Below are 21,178 nucleotides of genomic sequence, written 5' to 3' on the forward strand. Positions count from 1 at the left end.
GTGCTTTGTGAAGCTAACTGAACTTAAGAGATCAATGTCAGTTGACCTTTCCTTTTCCAACAGCACAATGAGAAGGTACCAAGTCATACAGTCAACAAATATTTGCCAAGCCACCTACTAAGTGAAAAGACCCTACATTAGGGGCTGAACAAACATCTTATTCACTTATATTCTCCATTTGAATTAAAAAGGTAAGCGTTACAAATGTTTAAGTAAATCAAATGCAGGCTGGGCAAAAAAGCCTTAAATCTAACATATGGAGTTAATGGTGCCACACTGATCGTTTTTATAAGCACAAGATCCTTCTAAAGCTGAGCATTCTGGCTACGCCCATTAGGTTACATGGTCCCCTCAGACTTTGTTGTGTGACATCTGGTCCTTTACTGCCTTAGAGTCTAGGGAGAAATACCATGCGTGCCATTTGCTTTGTCTCAGTGTTTCTAAAAGGTTCCCTTTCCCCTTGGTCTCTCTCTTATAGTGGTAATATTCAAGGTTCTCAGATATTGAAGGTCTGGTGTGAATAGATTTTCTTTTGACTTTTAAACAAGTCATATCCATTACTCAAAATGGAAGGGAATATACAACTAAGATTTGGACACTAGCATTACTCTTGTAAGGTTTTTAAAGGATAGTGTTGCCTAGATGACTGAGTTGGTGACACAATGTATATGCACGGTGGCTAAAGATTAAGACAAAACCGGTGTCAGGACACTGAGAGGGTCAGGTGCAGACTAATGGCAGAAGCTCAGGGTGACGCTTTTTTGGCAAGGCTGGTATATTACTTTAACAAAAACCCCATATCAAGGATCAATGGCTTCTAGTGTGTGGGGAAAAAAATGAAAAATTTCAAACAAGTTCGAATTTTACACATTTTTGCTAGTTGTTCAGGAGAGCTTAGCACTAAAATGTACTTTTTAAGTAGGGGCTTTACAAATGTTTGCTGCCATGACTGCTTATATTACCTTTGGCAGGTGGCTTGACCTTCTTATTGGATAAACCTCATCAGCAGTTCACAAGCACTAGTCTATAGATGAGATACATCAGAATCATTCAATAATCATTCAAAAACTGGATTCCTGGGCCCAATTTCTGAATACTCTGATTTGGTACATTCGGGGAATGTCTAGTGTGTGTTTGTATTTACATTTGTTAAATCTACAAGTGATTCGGATAAGCAGTCAGCTTTGAGGTCAACTCAGTCCTTTCTAGATGTTTCATTCTATGAATGGAAGGTTCGTAAAGTAAACTAGGCTATGACCCAGGGTGAGTTTACATTCTCCATCTGCTAAGTACGGGCATTAAGGCACTGAATCTTGGTCAAATGAGAAAATGATGGTTCTTCTCTAGTGGGTTGAAACTAATTTATGAACTTGGCCTTTAACTAGAGGGGAAACATTATCACAGGGGAAACATTATCTTGCCCTATGATGCCCTTACTTTAGGGGCATTTGGAGTGTTTGATATTTTCTTCTTTATTTCCTAAACATGTGTTGGAAGAAGAGATATTAGGAACACAATGACATCCCAAGATATGCAAGTCAAAACAGAACCCAGCTTTCCTCTTCCCTAGTCTAGTTCTTATGAAATACATAATTACATGATAAAATTAAGTCTCCCATGTTGCTATATCAGATCATTTTAATATTAAAAGGGAGAAAGCTATTGCTACCTTCTCCAAAATACCACTGCTACCTTAACAAAATACCACTCCCCATCTCCTAAAAAGCAGTAAAGAATCAACACAGACAACATCCCAAAGAAACATCCCTATAATGCAAAAGCTAGCACATTTAAAAATTAAGCGCATACACGTTCTTTAAAACTTTCTATTTTCATTTAATACATCATGCACATTCCTCTGCCCATAATGCGTTCTTTATAAGAGCTTCATAATACTGCACAGTATAGACAGATATCATGATTATTCCTCCTTCACTGATGGACTTTGTTTTCAGGTTTTAAAAAAGTTATTATATATATAGCATTGCATTAAACCCATAACACACATGCTAGTTTTTATTTTGACAGGTATCATCTAATAAATGGGATCGCACTGCACAAGGGTGCAAGGATCTTAACTCTCACTAGATTCTGCCGGATTACTTTCCAAGGAATGTGTAGCAACTTCACACTTCCACCTCCACTGTACAAGAGCTCCCACTTTTTCCACACCTTTACCAGCTTCGAGCATTTTCAATCTTTTCAGTTTTCCTAACCTGTCCTAACCTGATATATGCAAAATGCCTTTTTATTGCTTTCATTTGCATTTCCCTGTGAGTGAAATGCACCTTTTCATGTATATTGGCTCTTTGCATGTCCTCTTTTGTGAATGGCCCTCCAGGATAAAATAAAGTTATATTTCTCCTCACACCATGTAAAAAAATAAATCCATACAGAATAAAGGTCTAAAGAAAAAGACTGCCAAAGCAGAAGAAAAACCCTAGAACTCAAAGTGTATAACTTTGAGCAGAAAATATATTTGACATTTTAAATAAGATAAATCTAAATGTCACAAAGGAGGACAAATTAAAGGTAGATTTGAATTTATAACCATTAAAAGTATGTATATTGTCTTTTGCCTTATAGAAAAAGTCAAGACAAATGATAATCGGTTTAAAAAAAAGCATGTGTTATTTATACATTACAAAGGATTAATATCCCTAATATGTGAGTCTCTTGAAAATTGATATCAAAAAGGCAAAAGGAAAAAGAAGCAAAAGAAAAATGAGCAAAGAATACACATCCAGTGATATATATATATATATATACATATATATATATATATATTTTTTTTTTTTTTGCGGTACGAGGGCCTCTCACTGCTGTGGCCTCTCCCGTTGTGGAGCACAGGCTCCGGACGCGCAGGCTCAGCGGCCATGGCTCACGGGCCCAGCTGCTCTGCGGCATGGGGCATCTTCCCGGACCGGGGCACGAACCCGCGTCCCCTGCATCGGCAGGTGGACTCTCAACCACTGAGCCACCAGAGAAGCCCTAGTGATATTTTTTCACTGTCACACACTGCTTCTGGAGATTCCTGTGTTGAAAATGTAGACAAAGTGTGTGTTTCTATCTGAATATTGAATCGGAGGTGTAACTCTTCCTGCACGACCTTCTCACATTCACATTCGTTCTCTGCCTGTAGAGACTCTTGGCATTTGGGTCCAATTCCTCACGTGCCGTGTTGCCTTTGGGAAACCTCACATACCTACTAATCACATCTGAATTTTCCTTTGGACATTTCCCCGCGACCCTCCTCTCAACTCTGCGGCCAACTCACAGCAGCTCAACTGCCTCTTGAAGCCAAAAGCTAATATTCAGAAAGCTCTGTACACAAAACAAAGGGCCCCAGAGAGCACCATTTCACGATTTCAGGTGTGCCCTACAGTGGAAGGACCACAGCCAGCTCTAGAGTTTAGGAACTGAGTTTAGGAAAGGCACCTGCATATTTTTTTTAATATACATTAGCATTTAAAGCACTTAGTTGCGTGCCACATGGGAGGGGAGCAGCGGGTGAGAGTCCATGAGCAAAGGCTTTGCAAAGTCTCAGGTACTACATACAAATGACAGTAAGCTCTCGGGCCAGATTTTCTTTTAAAACCACACAAAGTACACAGTGGGAACATCATGTGCCTCTTGCTCCTTCCTCCCTGGATCGAGAGCACATCGCCCATCAGCTCTTCCCTGCTATAATCTCCACTCCCAGTGAACTCATCATTCAAAACCCTGCCTAACATAACAGCCTCCGAAAGCGCTCTCTATTCCCCCAATTTTTAGCTGTCAGTTCCTTCTGAATTGGTAGGACACTGTACTACTTCTTTGTAACTTTAATCATCATTATAATTAACATTTGTCACCTCAACTGGAATGTAAACTCAGCAAAAGCAAAGCCCACATCTATTTTGTGTGGGAGGCTTAGCACAGTAGTAGGTACATAGCAGATGATCAAAAACTATTTGTTAATGAATAAATGAAATCATACAGTCTTGTTTCTCTCATACCACTTGTAAGTATCTGTAATTATTGCTCATTTACACGTGCACTGCCCATCTCCCTCATGAAAATATGGGCTTCACAAGAACAGGGGCTTCGCCTGCCTTATTCCTAGCCCTTTATATTCCTAATATCTGAAACAACTTGGGACATAGAGGTGGCTCAGTGAAACTTTGACAAACAAATGAACATAGGTCCCAGTATATGGTACTGTTGACGGACTTGGCAGAACTTTGAGATTAGCCTCATCTCCATTTTCAAACCTCCAGGATTACATATTGTGAGCGCTCCCAGTCTCTATGTATTTTAAGTCATTTACATGTAATATTTAATTTACCAACATATTATGTATATTATAAAGCATACAAAATAAAAATTATCATAAGGATGAGATCAAATAAATGCTAGATTTTTTTGGCATCCTACTTTGCAGACCTATTTTCCTGGATGACACAATGAGTCAGCCACAGTTAAACTGCATTCGGTTACACAGCTGCAAATTGTTTTTCAATATTCTTTAACCAAAAGCCTGTTTGAAGACAGAATTCTTTTTAGCTAAAGTTCTAGAATGCACGAGAGTGAGAGGGAGACAATGAACAATGATTTGCAAGTGATTGAAACGTGATTTTTATTCAGAAGTTACTTTATTGTAGTTGTGAGGTTGAGGTTACTGGTTCCGGAGAAAATCAAGCAACCGTAGATCATAGGTGATGTATACCCCAAAAGTGAGAAGTTCAAAGTACTAAAAAGTTAGATAAAAAATAAGGATGGGGGCTTTTATCAGGCAGTGGCGTAGTAGTAAAAACATTTATGCAGACAAACTTTCCCCACAATCCATGCCCCACAGAGGCAAGATGAAACAGCCTTTAACCTTCGTCAGCAAGTCAGAAGACATTCAACTTGGTCTAGGTTTTGATTAGCACTGTTATGGCAGCTTTATGGTGTGGGAAACTGCTAGCAAATGTTTTTCCTCAATTTCTTCTTAAAGTATAATGGGCAAGCTCAGGCTGGTAAAAATATACGTCATGGGGGATATATGTAAAAGCATAATGGATTCTACCCCCAGTCACTTCAAATGCCTTTTCCTGACCCACTGTATTAACTTCTAAATAAACCTCTAAATACAGATTTAAACGGACTGTGGTATTGAGACCACCAAAGAATTTCTCTTTGAGACTCCATCTACTTAAACACACATAGCAGCATGACACTGGCTGTTTCTGGTATTATTCTAAACTGAAAAGCCTTAAGCCTTGCTCCTGTGGTTCAGTCTCCCCAGCGTCTGCGTGACGCGCAGTAAGGCATCCGCTTTCGCCATTTAATGCTTCATTGGAATACCCGACAATCTCATTTTCGTTCCGAAATATAAAATGTTCAGTCATTAATTAGCACTGAGTGTTATATTATTAAATTTACTGACTTCTGATTCTTATTTGCAATGCTTCTAGAGCAGTTCTGGCATAAGGCACCACAGAAGACAAATTCCTTGCTATAGGGTTGATTTTTTTGTGGGATGGGAAGGGATGGGGGAGGGAATTTACACACGTTTAAAATTACTTTTTCTCTGAATATAAAAGTCACTCGTGCTTCATGTACAATTAGTAAATAGAGAAAAAAGTATGAGGGGGAAGGAAAAAAATCACTTAAGATGCTATCACTTGGTCATAATAATCACTTAATATCTGAGCATTTTTCCCCAGATATAGTTAACTATATCCTATGTAATAAGTCATAGTTAAATAAGTTAAACTTATTACATAGTTAAACTATGTAATAAGTCATAGTTAAGCTGTTCATTCAGCTCCGTATCCTGTTTTCTCCCCATTTCAGATTATATCTCAAGCATTAAAAATTTCTTGTAGATGTTTACAATGGGCACAAAAGATTCCATAATATGCACTAAACGAGCCTCTCATTGTTGAGCATATAGGTAGCTTCCCAGGTTTTGATAGGATAAATTGGTGATAAAACATCTTTCTACACACTCTAAATCTTTGCCCATATTTCAGATAATTCCCTTAAGAAAGCTTCCTAGAAATGAAACCACAGAGAACATCAGTGCTGCAAACAGAGTAAATGGATTGAGTTTACATGTGCTAGGTTCTGTCGTAAGCACTTCGCATAGATAAACTAATTCGATATTAGTTCAGTTCCACAGATGAGGACACTGAGGCACAGAAAGATGAAGCAACTCCCTCCAAGGTCCCTTAGCTAGAAAGTGGAGAAGCTGGGATGTGAACCCAGCGGTCTGAGGATGGAGCTGGTGCTTCTAACCTTTACGCTGTATGAACTTTCTAATCACATATGTAAACATGACCCTAGCAGGTCATAAACACTTGGAAGGAATTGACCCCCTAATTGAACCCTCAGACGTTACAGAAAGCAAGGCCCTGAAAGATTAAGTAACTTATTAAAGTCACACAGATAGCTAGGAGCAGATCTAGAACTTATATCTCCTGACTCCTCATGCTGTGATCCAAAGACTTGCTATGCAAAGCATGGCCTGCAAACCATAGCATCAGCAGTGCCTCAGAGTCTGCTACAAATGCAGAGCCTCAGGCTCTACCCCAACCGTCTCCAAGCAAATCTGCTTTGTTGACAAGATCTCCTGGTGATTTATTTTCAACACTGAAGTTTAGAAACTCTGGCAATACACTCTGTAAACTTGATAGATTGATGGAAAATCTGCATATAAGCTGCTAGTATTTCCACATCATAAAAAATACATATATCCTCATTTTTCAGTTAGTTAAAGCTTATAATTAGGTTGAACCACATGAAATTGCTCTTATTTTAGATAAACAGTCAGATATTAGCAACTTACTGTGGTTCAACTTCAGTGGGTAGAGGGGTAACAACAATAAAACTTATAGGTATCTGCGCTCTGTGTAGAGACTGGACTTGAGGAAGAACAAGTTTCCTTCCCCCAAAGAGTATACAGTTAGTCAGAAAGAATTAACAATTAAACAGACAATTATAATTCAAAATGATAAGCGGTACCAAAGCGCATTCTGAGAGCTCAGGAGGAAGTTAAGTGATGTCCTGAAAGATAAATGCTATGGAAGAAAATAATTATTTCCCTCTATTAGTGGCAAGAGAGATGGGCTTGCAAGCTTTAGCCGAATTATTAAGTGAGTATCCCCATAAGCTGTCAGATCCTGATAAACCAAAAAGATAAAGAATATAAGGTAGTTTACAAAGTAAGGACAATGTGAATTCTGCTTGAACTGTGAAAGCAAGATGCCTGTGTTGTTCTTAATGATGACAGCAGGTAAAGAAAGTTACAGGTCTTACTGCTTAGCGTACGCTATTCTCATGGGCCCCAGTTTGGTCATTTCTATTTTTTGAAGTTAATGGATATTTCTAGTTGGATGAAATGAACTGGCTTCCCACTGCACTATGAAATAAACGAAAGAATCTTTGGAGTAATTAAAACTTAAAGATACAATATGTTTACCAGAAGTTGTGCATAATTTTTTAACTAAAGTGCACAGTATGTGTCAGTATACAAAACCTTTGCTAAATATTTACCATGAAATTTTTCTATTCTCAGTAAGTCATTCCTTTAAGTACTTGCAATTGGCTATTATACAAGTGAGACTGGGCCACCATGTTGATTTTGCATCTTTCCACTGGTTGGTTTAGAAGGCTTAATTTGGAGGGATTAACTGAATGTTTGAATTGGCAATATTCCACTTTACCACTTCCTCTTTTTCTTATTAAGATTGCTTTCCTAGAAAGAACTTACCTACCAATAGCTATGCCCATGGTGAGCTATTCAACCTGTAGTTAAAGGCTCTCTATATACATTGTATTAAAGGAAAAACCAGGGCTTCCCTGGTGGCGCAGTGGTTGAGAGTCCGCCTGCCGATGCAGGGGACACGGGTTCGTGCCCCGGTCTGGGAGGATCCCACGTGCCGCGGAGCGGCTGGGCCCGTGAGCCATGGCTGCTGAGCCTGCGCGTCCGGAGCCTGTGCTCTGCGACGGGAGAGGCCACAGCAGTGAGAGGCCCGCGTACCGCAAAAAATAAAAAATAAAATAAATAAAGGAAAAACCAAATGCTTTTTCACCTACAAAAAGGAGGCCAAGATGGTGGCAAGTCCTTTGGCATTTCATGTCACATGTTTTCTTGAGAAGCTATGTTTTAGCTTTAAAACTGGAGAGTAATTCTCCAACCTTGGGACCCTCCTCCTGCCATTCCTCAGCTGGTCCTCATCTCTCTCTTCTTTTTTCCACAACTCCTTCCCTCAAGGCTTTCTAAGAGGTTAAGCCTTTGTCACAGGGACCAACTGATTTCACACAATTTCTGCCTGGACATTTACAGATTTTACTCACCTTGACTGCTGTCATGGGAAGTGTGCTGAGCTCCAAGCAGGAAATGCTGTAAGTCTCAGGACACTGTGAACCACGTAACACTCTATTTGATCAATTGTATCTGTTCAAATTTTTATTGTTATCTTATTTTAAAGGAAGACTACCTCTGCTCTCCAGGGCCATTCTGTTTCTGTGGTACTTGGAATTTATATTAAGTAGGGGAACTGAGCATAGGAATTGAAATCAGACATACTGCATCAAGATACATAAAGACTTAGAAAAAGATGAGCTAAAAGGAAGAATGTGGACAATTAAGTTCTGAGAGATAATGTGGAAGTGTAAGCAGATAGGGTAGGGGGTCCCCGGAGAAAGAGTACCAGGCATGGCTTTCTTGACATAAGAGAAGCCATTTTTGGTCTAAGCCATTTTGTGATCTAAGCCAGGGCCACAGTGTTTGCCCTTGAACAGGTCTCAGTAACTAGTGATCTTAAGGGAACAAAATAATGCAGGAACAAACTGGCTGTTATCGGGCAAGAGAAGTAACGATAGCAAAGATAATAAAGCAGTTGTAAATACTGCCAGCTCAAGCATGTTCTTGAGCTGTTGTGCAGAATTCAAACCCCCCTTGACCCCTCAACCACCAGATCAAGTGGAACCTAAGAGATGATGTTGACCTTTTCTGACCCTTGTGACTTCAGTCAACTAAAGCTTAGACTGTCAACTTCATGAATATGTGGGTACCCTTAGCTTAAAAGTTCTCCAATCTTGCTGTGCAGGGAGACACTGCTTTGGGAAAGATGTCCTGTGTTCTTACTCACTGCAAGGAGTAAATCCTTCCTTCTGATCCTTGGCTCGGTTGTGTCTTCTGGCTTGACAGCCCCCAAGAGGTGAACCCAGTCTTCAGGAAACACAAGTCCTTTGGTTCATAAAAATTATTCAAAGACTAGAGGAGATGTTAAACTCAATGTGAATCCATGATTAAGGAGCCATCTATAATCTCAAACGCATTGGTATGTATTCCTTAGAGGGTGAAATAACCATGACAAAAAGGCAAAGATCACGTCTCTAAATTTGGTAAAAGGCAGTGGTGAATAATCATGTTGGCCCTCCAGTGCCCGTTCTGGCACTCGCAGGAAACGACAGCTTCACCTCCGATCGCCTCCCAGGAGTCAGAATGTTGTTCAAAGCATTTTAGGAGCCTGTACAAGTAAAACACCTGAGACCAGATTTGGGTAGTTGGATAGGTGATACCCAAGACAGAGTGAGCAGGGAGAAGGTGACAGGAGGCTGGAGAACACTGCATCGAGGCACACCCAGGTGGTCCTAGGGATCCCCACATTCCTCCTGCAGCTCTAGGGGCTAAGTGGCTTCTGTTTCTCACTACCTAGTCTGGCAAAAGTGCCTGCAGATGTCAGCAGTCCAATTCCTAGCTTATTAGTTTCCGTCTTTGCCGATCTCTCTTCCTCCCTCCCTCCTTCCCATCCATCTAAACTTTTACTGAATATGACAAACACTATTTGGGGACTATGAGAATACAGATAAAAATAGGATATAGCACCTTACTCTCAACTTGCTTATAAATGAAAAGGAAAGACAGGACATCCACAAACAACTGTAATACCCAGCAGTATGTGGTGATGGCTATAAATGACAGAGCAAGCGCTATGGGATCTCAGAGGAGGGAGCCATCACAGCTGATAGATGGGGACCTCTTGCTGGAGGAGCCGTGTTCGAAGGGCTCCTGAAAGGCACGCAGGCGTGGGGGAGAGCTTCCCCAGAAATACGTGCTGCCTCGACAAATGTGCAGAGGAAGAGAGGTAGTGGTGATGGCGATTGTTCACATTGTTAACAGGAAAAAGAGGTCTACCTGCAGGGCAGCAGCAGGAACAAACTGCCCTCAAAGGCTCAGTTCCAGCCGTGTCACCTCGGTGCTGACTCTCCACAGTGGTTCTCAAACTTCAGCTTACATCACCTGGAGGGCTCCCTGCAGCCCAAGTTGCTGGGCCCACCCCCAGAGTTCCTCAGGGCGGGGAGGGTGTGGCCTGCATATTTGCATTCCTAACAAGTTCCCAGGTGATGCTGATGTTGCTGGTCCAGAACCATGGTCCCTGTCCAGGGACCAGCCAAACAGGCTCCCACCCCACTTTGCTGTTTCCCATGGGGAAATTTCTACCCTCAGATATTCACATGGCTCCTGGTCTCACTTTACTCTTCTCATGACCCCGTTTATCCCCTCTCTACGCCTTAACTATCTTCATAACCTTTATCAGAACTTAACACCATGGTTTATTACTTTTCTGTCATCCCATTAGGATGGAAATCCCATTAGGATGGAAATCCCAGGAGAGACGATTTCATTCACTAGTGCCTCAAGCAGTGCTATATTCTGAGCACCTAAACTCCTGTGTTCCTAGGACTTAAAATAGTGTTGGGCATACAGTAGGCACTCAATAAATAGTGTTGACTGAATGAATGTTTTTTAGAAAGGTGAGAGCCAGGATAAGGGACCTTGTGTAGTTTTAGGCAGAAACCAGGGAAACAAAGATGACTCAGGGTAGAAGCCACATCGCCCCCATCTTGAAAGTAAAGAAAAAGATACATTTCTTTGCTCCTGTAAGTGAAAGGCTTGGGGTTGGGGATGAGAAGAAGGGAGGGTCAGGTGGATTGGGGGCGTGAAGTAATTGGAGAGTTCTTAGAGCAGCCGTTGCGGAGCTGCTGTACAGGCTCCTCGGCAAACTAGGCTCCTAGGGAAAGAGAGAAAGAAGAAATCCTCAAGTGAGACAGAGGAAACAAGGCAGACTACATTTCTCTCTGGAACACCAATGTGGCTTTCCTCTCAGGTATCATATTAAGATGCTTTTCTACCTGCCATTTACAGTCTGTTCCCTATTGCTTCTACACAGAGATCTGAAAACTTAGGGAGAAATGGCCTCCCCCACGTGTCTTCATTTTAGGCCCTAAAAGTCAAGGGCTTAGAGTATTTTTTTCAGCAGCAAATTTCTAACTACTCCAAACATTTTGCTACACGGGCTTGTCCCAAATGTCTCAAACCCTCCATATGTTTAGTGATTCTGATGCCGAATATATTGCTATCACATTATCACATACACATATGTTCCACGGAAACATGATTGACAGGCTATAAGTAGGAGCCCAGCCATCTTATGACAAGTCTTGTGTCCTCATTACAGTCACAAAAATCACAAGAAGGAACTGAGTAGACATTTAGGCGATTCATGTATTAGTCTGATAAGAAGAGGACAGTCTGAAAGGTAGATGGGGAAATGAAAGTATGTCAAATGAGGTCACATGGGCCATGGCTACAGAGTCTGTAGGTCCAAAAATAGACCAGGGTTCTCATCTGATGATAAGATGTGTGATCCTGTGGAAGTTTCATCTTTCATTGGTTGGTAATCTAAGACTGAAATGCTATAAACATATATGATGGGTGTGTTAAAAAAACAGGTCGAGAAAGAGCAGGAAGACGGTGTGTTGACCTAATATACTTGCATTTCCATTTGGTTATTTTTTTCCAGTTTAGATTGTTGGATTAAAACATATGTACAGCTGATTCACTTTGTTATAAAGCAGAAACGAACACACCACTGTAAAGCAATTATACTCCAATAAAGATGTTAAAAAAAAATAAAAGAAGCCCTCAGGATGCAGAGACTACCGTTTTTGCCTTTGATGATTCCTAAACTTACTTGGGGATAAGGAATAAGTCATCATCGGTACTCTTGGTACTTGATCAGTTAAGTGTTTTGAGATGAGGGAGGATGGGAGGACTGGAAAGAGGGAAGAGAAGACCGTACCTCCAGTTCTCAGATAACTGACAGGGGGAGGGAGAGGGATGCCCATTTATTTGATTAAGAAGATCCATTTTCAGGGATTTTTACTTAATTCACCAGGAAGATAGAAAGTACTGGAAAGGTAATCAATTTTGTAACAGGATGTATCTACACGAGAGCCTTTCCAACTAACATCAGACGTAATAATGTACCTAATATAGTACTTTGTAATACATTTCGATTTATAAAGCTCTTTATCATTTCATTTGATGCTAGAGAAATACAGATGAGTGCCAGTCTTTTCTTTATCCTCTCTTCCATTGCTGTATCATTTCTGCCCTCTTTCATTTCATTTTGAGTTCCAGAAGTTGCTCTAACACAAATCTTCAGTTAAACATGTATTCTTTCTGCTTTCGATTCCAGCTTGGTTTCTCACTAAACTAGAGGTTCGTGATTCCTGTGTCTGAAGGGACGAAAGGAGAAAGGAAATTATCCTCCTCGAGGGCAGGATGACCTGGCCCCTAGAGGAGAGGCTACCCGGCAGGAGCCATTACTGTGGAGGCTGGCGGCTACTGTCAGAACTGTAGCAATGAAAGCAGGAAGGAGGGATGGGGAAGAAAGACCCCTGTCTTTCTCTCCTTCTCTGCATTTGCTTCCTGGGAAAGAGTGCCAGACACAGCTCCAGAAGCCCATCTTGCAGGTAAAAAGAAAAGAAAGGCAGAGGATGGATGGGGAGATTTCTGACATTGATCTTGCTTGACTTCCTTTATAGCTTCCTAAGGGCTTAAAGATATATCCTCACCCTTTCATGGAACTGTAATAGATTGAGTGATGAGGGTCCAGGGTGGCATGATCTAGATAACATGAGGAAACATGGGATGATCCTCAAGAAAATCATGGAGCTGGGTTCATGGTTCCTTTACAAACTCATCTCTACCATCAGCTGAGCCCTCTGTAATGCTTGGTGATCCTTCTGAGGGTTCAAGTCATCTCCCTCAGGAACTCTTTAAATCGTCTCTCTTTTTATCAGGTTCTCTATCCACTGTCTCTTCTAGGATGAGGACCCTCCACCTACTTTAAAAAGAGAGGGCAGCTAGCTTTCTGTCTCTTCAGAGACCTAACTCCACCATTCTCCCCCTCCCTCTTCTTTACCTGTAATCTTGCTTTCTTTTCTTATTCCTACCATCTGGCATAAAATAGGGCCATATCATTCCTAAGAAGTAAAAGCAACATGATTCAACCCTTCAACTCTAGTTCTTGACCCACCCTCCCTCCCCACCCCCTTCATGGATAAGCTTCTTGAAATTATGGTCTACACTCACTACTAATTTCCTCACATCCCATTCATTCCTCAACCTACCGTGCTCTGGTTTTCACTCCTCATTCCACCAAGAGCATTTTTGATGATAACACAAATGATTTCCTTAATGGCCAGACCAATGGGCACTACTTTGCAGTACTTGATGTGACTGACCTCTTCCTTCTCGGATCTCTTACATCCCTTTAACTGATATTTCTTGGGTTTCTTGTTTTCTCTCTAGGCCTTTCTACTGGTTTCTTCTCTGGTTTTCCCCCTCTATTCCTTTCATGTAATAAGTGCCTCCTGGGTGCTTCATCCTACACTCAAAGTTTCAAGAAATTCTTTACACATCAGTTCCTGGAATCTACATTACAGGCTAGATCTTTCCCTTGAGCTTTAGACCCATCTATCCAATCAGGCACTTCATAGGCGTCTCAAACCATACACATCCATACACATTGCTTCTGTGCAAAGAGCTCAGTCCTGTTAACTAATCCTGAGAATCACCTTATACTATTTCCTCTTTCTTCTCCCCTTTGGTTATCTAATTGTGAAAATTCCACCTCTTAAACATTTTTTTTTTTAGTAAACATACATTTTATTTTTTTACTTTTTAGAATCATGTGTATGTTTTGGATCTTTTAAATTTTATTTATTTATTTATGGCTGCGTTGGGTCTTCATTGCTGCCCGCGGGCTTTTCTCTAGTTGCAGCCTAAACATTTCTCTAATTGGTTCCCTACTTTCCCTTCAATTGTTCCTACCAGAAGCCAGGCTCTGCTGTATTACCATGCTCACCAGAATACCCCAGTCTTCTTGCCTCCAAATCTTTAGCCCTCAATCTTCCCTTCTCAGTGATGGTAGAGGGAATTTTCCTCAAAAAAACTAATTATCTAAATTCCCTGGTGAAAATTCTTCATCAGCACCTAGTCACCTTTGGGAGAAATCAGGACTCCATACTATGGGGCCATAAGGTGATTCATGACCTTGAAGCCTTACCTCGTCTCTCCTTACTCCCACCAAGAGAATGCCCTTTACTTCAGCCATGCTTAATTGTTCTGATTTTCTAGTCTTGACAAGCTCTCTCACCTGTAGTTCTTTGCGCATGTAATTTATTCCCTGTGTCTGGAAAACCTTAACCTGATTTCTACTTGTTCCTTATGACTGAGGTGAGGCTCATGTCCTTTAAGTACCAACCATCTAAAAGAAAAATGTAAAATATCTTGCATATTTAATAATCCACCCAAATTTCTGCTTGTCTTTTAAGATTCATCTTGCAACCAAGAAGCCTCTTTGACCTCTCTCCACCCTTCAGTCTGGATTAAGTGACCCTCTCCTGCACATACCCAGCTCCAAGAGTTTTCTCTAAGGGCACAGTGATCCCAGAGTTGGAATTGTTTGTTTACTTGCCCGAGTACTCATTATGCTGCGCACATGGACAGTTCTTTCATCTCTGTAGTCCCAGACTAGCAGAGGGCCAGATCCCCTACAAATGTTTATAGAAATGAAATGAAATCCCCCCTCATTAAACACTTCTCAGCCTTGCCAACTCACTTTACTTCACCCCCAACAAATCTAGGGAATAGAAAAGAGTAAGAAGTTTTCTGGATTCACCAGAGTGTTGTAAAAAAAAAAAAAAAAAAAAAAAAGCTGTGAACTTGGCTGACCTAGATTTTCGTCCCAACTCCACCATCAGCTCTGCAAATCCTTTTACCTTTCTGGAGTTCCGCTTCCTTAGGTATTAAATAAAAGGATTGGACTATGATTTTTCTTTTTGGTCTCCTTCAGTTCTGACACTCTGACTTTAAAAGATCATATACAGAATAAAAATGCACACTTTTATATCAGCTTGAAGTGCAAAATTCTGAATGCCCATTTGGGTGGATTATTTCTTTAGGAGAACCAAGTGGAAGGAAGAATGGGTTGGCATTCATTAAATATAAGAGTGACCACAGAGAGAGAGAGAGATTGCTAGTTATTTCACAGTATGTTCTTCCAGATCTGGCCATTATTTCATAGCCTCCCTTGCAGCTGAGGGCATCGAACTGATTCTGGCCAGTAAGGAGTGATGTTTGAACTTCTGGACTGTGGTTTTAAAGGAAAGAGGAGTGACCATCCCTTTCCATTTTCCTGCTGGCTGGACTGCAGAGCTGGAAGACTCCTTCCTAACAAATTTGGGAGTTGAGTGTTGAGCACAGCAGAGGTATAGGACAGAGGGAGCCTGATTCTCTGGCACCATCAACTATACCAGTTTTGGATTTTTACATGCGAGAGAAGTAAATTTCTCATTTAAGCCATTGAATTTTGGGATCTTTGTTCTAGCAAAAAAGTGAAAGAAAAACAAAACAACCCAACAGTATCCTTAACAACATAGATATTAAGAAAATGTTTTACTATTTTCAAAGTATGCTGAGAAAAAGAACAAAGATGGTAATTTTGTTGAAGAAAACCCTTTAGAAATTTGCTTCAACCTTTAATAAGAAAACTTTAAGGAAATTTACTGTACTACCCAGAATAAGATCCTAAAGATTCATATTCTGCATTCTGCTTTATCATAAAGAAGTTAATGCCCAGAGGCAGGTTGGGAAGGCATTTATTTGGCAAAGCAAATTCTAATCCTATATTCTAGTTATCTACCGATTGATCGTAATGAAGACTCTAAAACAACAGAAGTTTTAATTTTCCATTCAGTAATTCCATGTATAAAGACAGAAAACATAATGCTTTTGTAGCTTGCACAATCTAGGCTGTGAAGTTATGAACCATTACCATCCTTCACTGCTTTTCACAGGGTGGAAGTGATTAGGCTTAATGGCATTACCCAGAAAGTATCCTGGCGCCGTAAAATAAAAGCTCCATCATCAGACTGGGCTCCAAGGGAAACGCTCCTCCTTCCACCAGCTCATGGGCAGGAGGAATGCTGATCCCTATGCAGTACTGTCTGTCTGTGAGTCCAGGTCAGGGGTAGAAGCTGTAGCACTGTGCATCCTAACAAGCAAAGCTGGAGGCCCCGACATGCAACATATGGCAGGGAAGAAAGCTTTTTGTGTAATCAGCTGATAAACAATCCACACTTGGGGGCTGCACTTTGCGCTAGTGCCTAAGGAAGACCGAAAATAATCTCCCACTAATTAGGGCCAAGTGCTAAAAGAAACTTCCAAAAGACACTAGAGAACTATTCTATTAACCACAGACCAAATTGTGGGGGCAAAAGTTCAAAAGCAACCTTAGAGCCCACCATACACCCTTCCCAGCGCCTCATGCCCCAAATCTGTATCTATCCTTCACATTTTAATCTATCATTCATGATCTGAGATGCCTCCTCCTTGCTTTAGGCCCTTATTATGAATAAGGCCTGCCTGCCTTGCTTGTGAAAGATGAGCAAGGCTGAAGCTCTCTAGTCTCTGATTAACAGGGGAGTTTCAGGGCTGAGGAGAGTGAAATAGAGACGGAGGAACGAGAGAGTCTGATTATAGAGGCCTTGAGAGCCTGGCAGAGAATGGATTGGATGTATTTGGCAATAGGTAGCCAAAGTAGATCTTTGAGCAAGAGAGTAACACAACAGAAGTCCTATAGCATCAGTCTGAGAAAGGACTATAGGAAGGTAGATCAGTTAGGAGAAAGTTACCTTAACCTAGGCTGAGATAAAGACGTCCTAAATATGGCTGGTGGCTATTACAAAACACAGGACAAGTAGGATTCTTTTTAGGGGTATGGAAGGAACTAGAGATAAACTTACTCTTTAAGAATGAAATAAGACGCAGGGCAGAAATAGAGACACAGATGTAGAGAACAAACGTATGGACACCAAGGGGGAAAGTGGCGGGGGAGGGGGTGGTGGGGTGAATTGGGAGGCTGGGATTGACATGGATACACTAACATGTATAAAATGGACAACTAATAAGAACCTGCTGTATAAAAAATAAGTACATTTCAAAAAAAAAAGGAATGAAATAAGAGGGTAGTTGAAGACCTAAAGTAGAGCTCATTAAGGAAACACACACAGTGGAGAATAAAAAGGCTGACACCACAATTTGCCATCCAAATCAGGACCCTTCTGTGTAATTTGATGTAGTTATCCAAAAAGATATTCGTTTTTGTCAGATTTTCCTTGTAGTCTCTACATTTTTTTCATGAGATGCTTAAATCTGCTATCTCCCAAGCATCTATTATACAGCTGGCACCACACAATTGTTACCAGTTTGTGTAGAAAGAAGAGTAGGCTCATTAGCTGCTCTCAGGAAGCACGCTGGTCTGCCCGGAGTGTTCTATTTTTTGTCCATGCTCAGTCTTGCAAATGATAATCACTTATTATTATATTCAACCAAGACTGACAAAAATATTTTTTTAAACAAAAATGCAAGAAAAAGGGCTGTTTCATAATTTCTACCAACACCACCAAAACAAATTACTTAAGGGACAAAAATGAGGGCTTAGAATGATAACTTTGTATGGGCAACAGAAATAATGCTCAATACTATTCTACCAGGTCACTCCACCAGGTTCTTAGCGAGACTTGCAGAAAGTAGTTTCTGGGCAAGTAGAGCAAAATCATCCCAAACCTAGGCAGCATTTCTGTCTTTGGTGATGAGAGAATGACATGTATCTAATGAAGGGAAGGTAAAAATCCCCCATTTTCGGTGGGGAGTATGCTCTGAAACCTCTCTGGTTTTGGAGGAGCTCTCCTGTGATGGACAGGGAAGGCTCCCTTCAGTGTCTCATGTTTCATCTTTTTCTTCCAACTTTCAGTCACCTTTCATTTGCACATTTGGGACTAACTTATTAGGTAGCAGCCAAAGAGGAAATGGCAACTATTACTTTCTTTGCAGAACAACAGAAAAGGTAGTGCAACTTCGTCCACAAAGATTCCAAATTCTCGAAGAAAAGGCCGCCGCCTTTGGCCTCGTTTCTTCTAAGTGGCATTTAGGGAAGTGTGCACACCTGCGCCACTGAAGCAGGCCTGGTCACTTACCATCGATGAGGGCCACACACTGAAATCATTATGGACGGGGCTACCTCTGAGCAGGGGAGCGAGGTCCTACGTTGCACGGGCGCATCTAAATCCGTGATATGTTTGGCACAGGCCTGACATCCATTAAGAGTCGGAGTAAACGCCTCCACACCTTGACCCGCACAGGCAGTCACTAAACACGTCTTCCTTACCCAGGGCTCCGAGGGCGGACCGTGTCCAGGAGACGTAAAAGCAGCCCTGAGATGTTAACTTCTCTGTTTCTCCCGGGAACACCGGGGTGGAAAATCTGGGGATTGTATTACCATCCATAGCCCTTCTCCCCACCAACACCTCCACCCCCATCCTGTGTCCCCTTAAACTGAGGGAACAATTTCCTCTGTAAGTACTGTATTCAGGGGAATTCTAAAGCAGTGCCCAGATTCTCCAGGAGAGAAACGGAAACAATTCTCTTTTCCAGGATCACTCTTATAAATCCTTCTCTACACGATTCCTAGAAAGAACTTTGCTTCAAGACCTGGCTGTCATTCAGATCGATATGAAAGTTTTCCTCAACTGGCCATCATTGAACAACTGTAGTCTATTTAAAAAGATTTAAGGGGAGGGGGAAGGGTAAGCCGGGACGAAGCCAGAGAGTGGCATAGACATATACACACTACCAAACGTAAAACAGATAGCTAGTGGGAAGCAGCCACATAGCACAGGGAGATCAGTTCTGTGCTTTGTCCACCTAGAGGGGTGGGATAGGGAGGGTGGGAGGGAGACGCAAGAGGGAAGTGATATGGGGATATATGTATAGCTGATTCACTTTGTTATACAGCAGAAGCTAACACCACATTGTAAAGCAATTATACTCCAATAAAGATGTTAAAAAATAAAATAATAAGCTACAAGGATATATTGTACAGCACAGGGAATATAGTCAATATTTTATAATAACTTTAAATGGAGTAAAATCTCTAAAAATTTTGAATCACTATGTTGTACACGTGAAACTAAGATAACATTGTAGGGCTTCTCTGGTGGCACAGTGGTTAAGAATCTGGCTGCCAATGCAGGAGACACGGGTTCGAGCCCTGGTCCGGGAAGATCCCACATGCTGCAGAGCAACTAAGCCCGTGCGCCACAACTACTGCGCCTGCGCTCTAGAGCCCGAGCTGCGCAACAAGCCACCGCAATGAGAAGCCCGTGCATTGCAGAGAAGAGTAGCCCCCGCTCGCCGCAACCAGAGAAAGCCAGCGTGCCGCAAAGAAGACCCAATACAGCCAAAATTAAATAAATAAAATTTAAAAAGAAATTGACATTGTAAATCGACTACACCTCAACTAAATAAATATTTTTAAAAGAAGAAAAGAAAAAAAAAAACAAAGATTTAAGACCCTGGTTTTCCTCCTCCGTAGAAAGGAATTGAACTAGAGGAGCTATTTAAGGCTCTTCCAGCCCTAAAATGCAGGAATGCCATAATTTCCAGATTCAAAGAACGACCCCTTGAAAATTCAAGCAAAGCACTCGCTGCATATTTCGAAGCAACCCTTCAGGATAGTAGGGCATGCGCAGTCCCAGCCGCTTTACACGCAGCCCCGTGCCTCGTTAGGCGAAGCAAACACAAAGCGTGCTAACCCACAGAGCGGGGAAATACAAATGGTTTTCCCCTCCTGTGTTTCTCCCTTCAGAAAAACACCCATAACTTTACAGTTGGCTACGTTTATTCTTATTTTGAGTTGACTCATTTGCATCGCTCAGATTAGAAAATCTAATAACCACTCTGTAGGCTAACAAGCACTCAAAAAAAAAAAAAATACCCACACGATTTTTAATCACTGGTGAGTTTCCACCCACGGCTTCTGCATACAATCCTAAAGGGGAAGCTCTAGTTTTCAGGTCACAATTCACGTGTCACAACTGCATCCTTCCTACCGAGCAACCACCAAGGCAAATACTGCACATACTGGCCACCGCTATTCCAAAGACAGAATCCCCATCAACAGTGGTCCACGGCTGAGGTTGGCACTTCATAAACAGTATGAGAAACTAGACTTGCGTCCACCACATTCTCTCCAAAGAGCCAGGGACTGCATATACATTTAATGTTAGGTGACCAGGAAAGCATGCAGATTCACGCAGAGACTACAGACCAGAGAAAGTGAGGCACACTCAGGCGCATACCAGCCCCCTGACCGGAGACCAAGCTGATCGGGGCATGAGAGCCTCTCCACTTACCCAGCATAGCGGCTGCTGTAAAGATGGCTGTGCCCTGGGTGCAGAATCTTCAAAAAGAGCAAGCAAAGAGGCAGAAAAGCAGCTCTCTGGCTCCTGGGCTTCCCGAGGAACTTCATAGTGCGAGGATGAGAAGGGCTGAAAGTTCTTCCTGCAGTCACAGCCACCCGAGGCTGGAGGTGGCTCCCAGCGCGCCCCTCCACACGGCGCACGGTCCCTGGGAAAGGGTGGGGAGCGGGCTTAGGAGGGAGCAAAATGTGACACTTCTTTCCAGCCTCAGAGGAAAAAAAAAAAATTCAAGCAGCTGAGGGAGGGAAGTTGCTGTTCAGACTTGGTCTTGGGACGAGAAACAGCAGCTTCTGCCCACACACAGCCCTGCCCAGCCCCACGCTGAGCTCCAGGCTCCCCTAGAAGGGGCTGGGCCTCCCTGTGCTGACTCACCGCAGGGGTTTGCTGGGTGTCGCTTCATTAGGGTAACTCCTCTTTTTGTCCTCTTGTTTTTTGGAGCTTTTTTTTTTTTTGGCTCTTCAACTTTAGGCCCCTAACTTTTTTGGACAACCTTCCTGCTATCCTAATTGCAAAAGACTTGTTTGAGGAT

The 21,178-nt window shown here is 41.8% G+C and overlaps 1 protein-coding gene across 1 annotated transcript in view; it reads right to left on the reverse strand.

Moving 5' to 3' along the window:
- The window catches only part of CPA6 (carboxypeptidase A6), a gene marked incomplete at both ends in the record, with an annotated part of 265,762 nt that extends 245,063 nt beyond the window's left edge, over positions 1-20,699 (reverse strand). The window contains one exon of the mRNA XM_079722632.1: positions 20,584-20,699. Coding sequence (XP_079578758.1) covers positions 20,584-20,699 — 116 coding nt within the window. The remainder of the gene's footprint in view (positions 1-20,583) is intronic.
- Positions 20,700-21,178: the final 479 nt, after the last annotated feature.

Source organism: Hyperoodon ampullatus (assembly GCF_949752795.1).
Source record: "Hyperoodon ampullatus genome assembly, chromosome: 17".
Lineage (NCBI taxonomy): Eukaryota > Metazoa > Chordata > Mammalia > Artiodactyla > Ziphiidae > Hyperoodon > Hyperoodon ampullatus.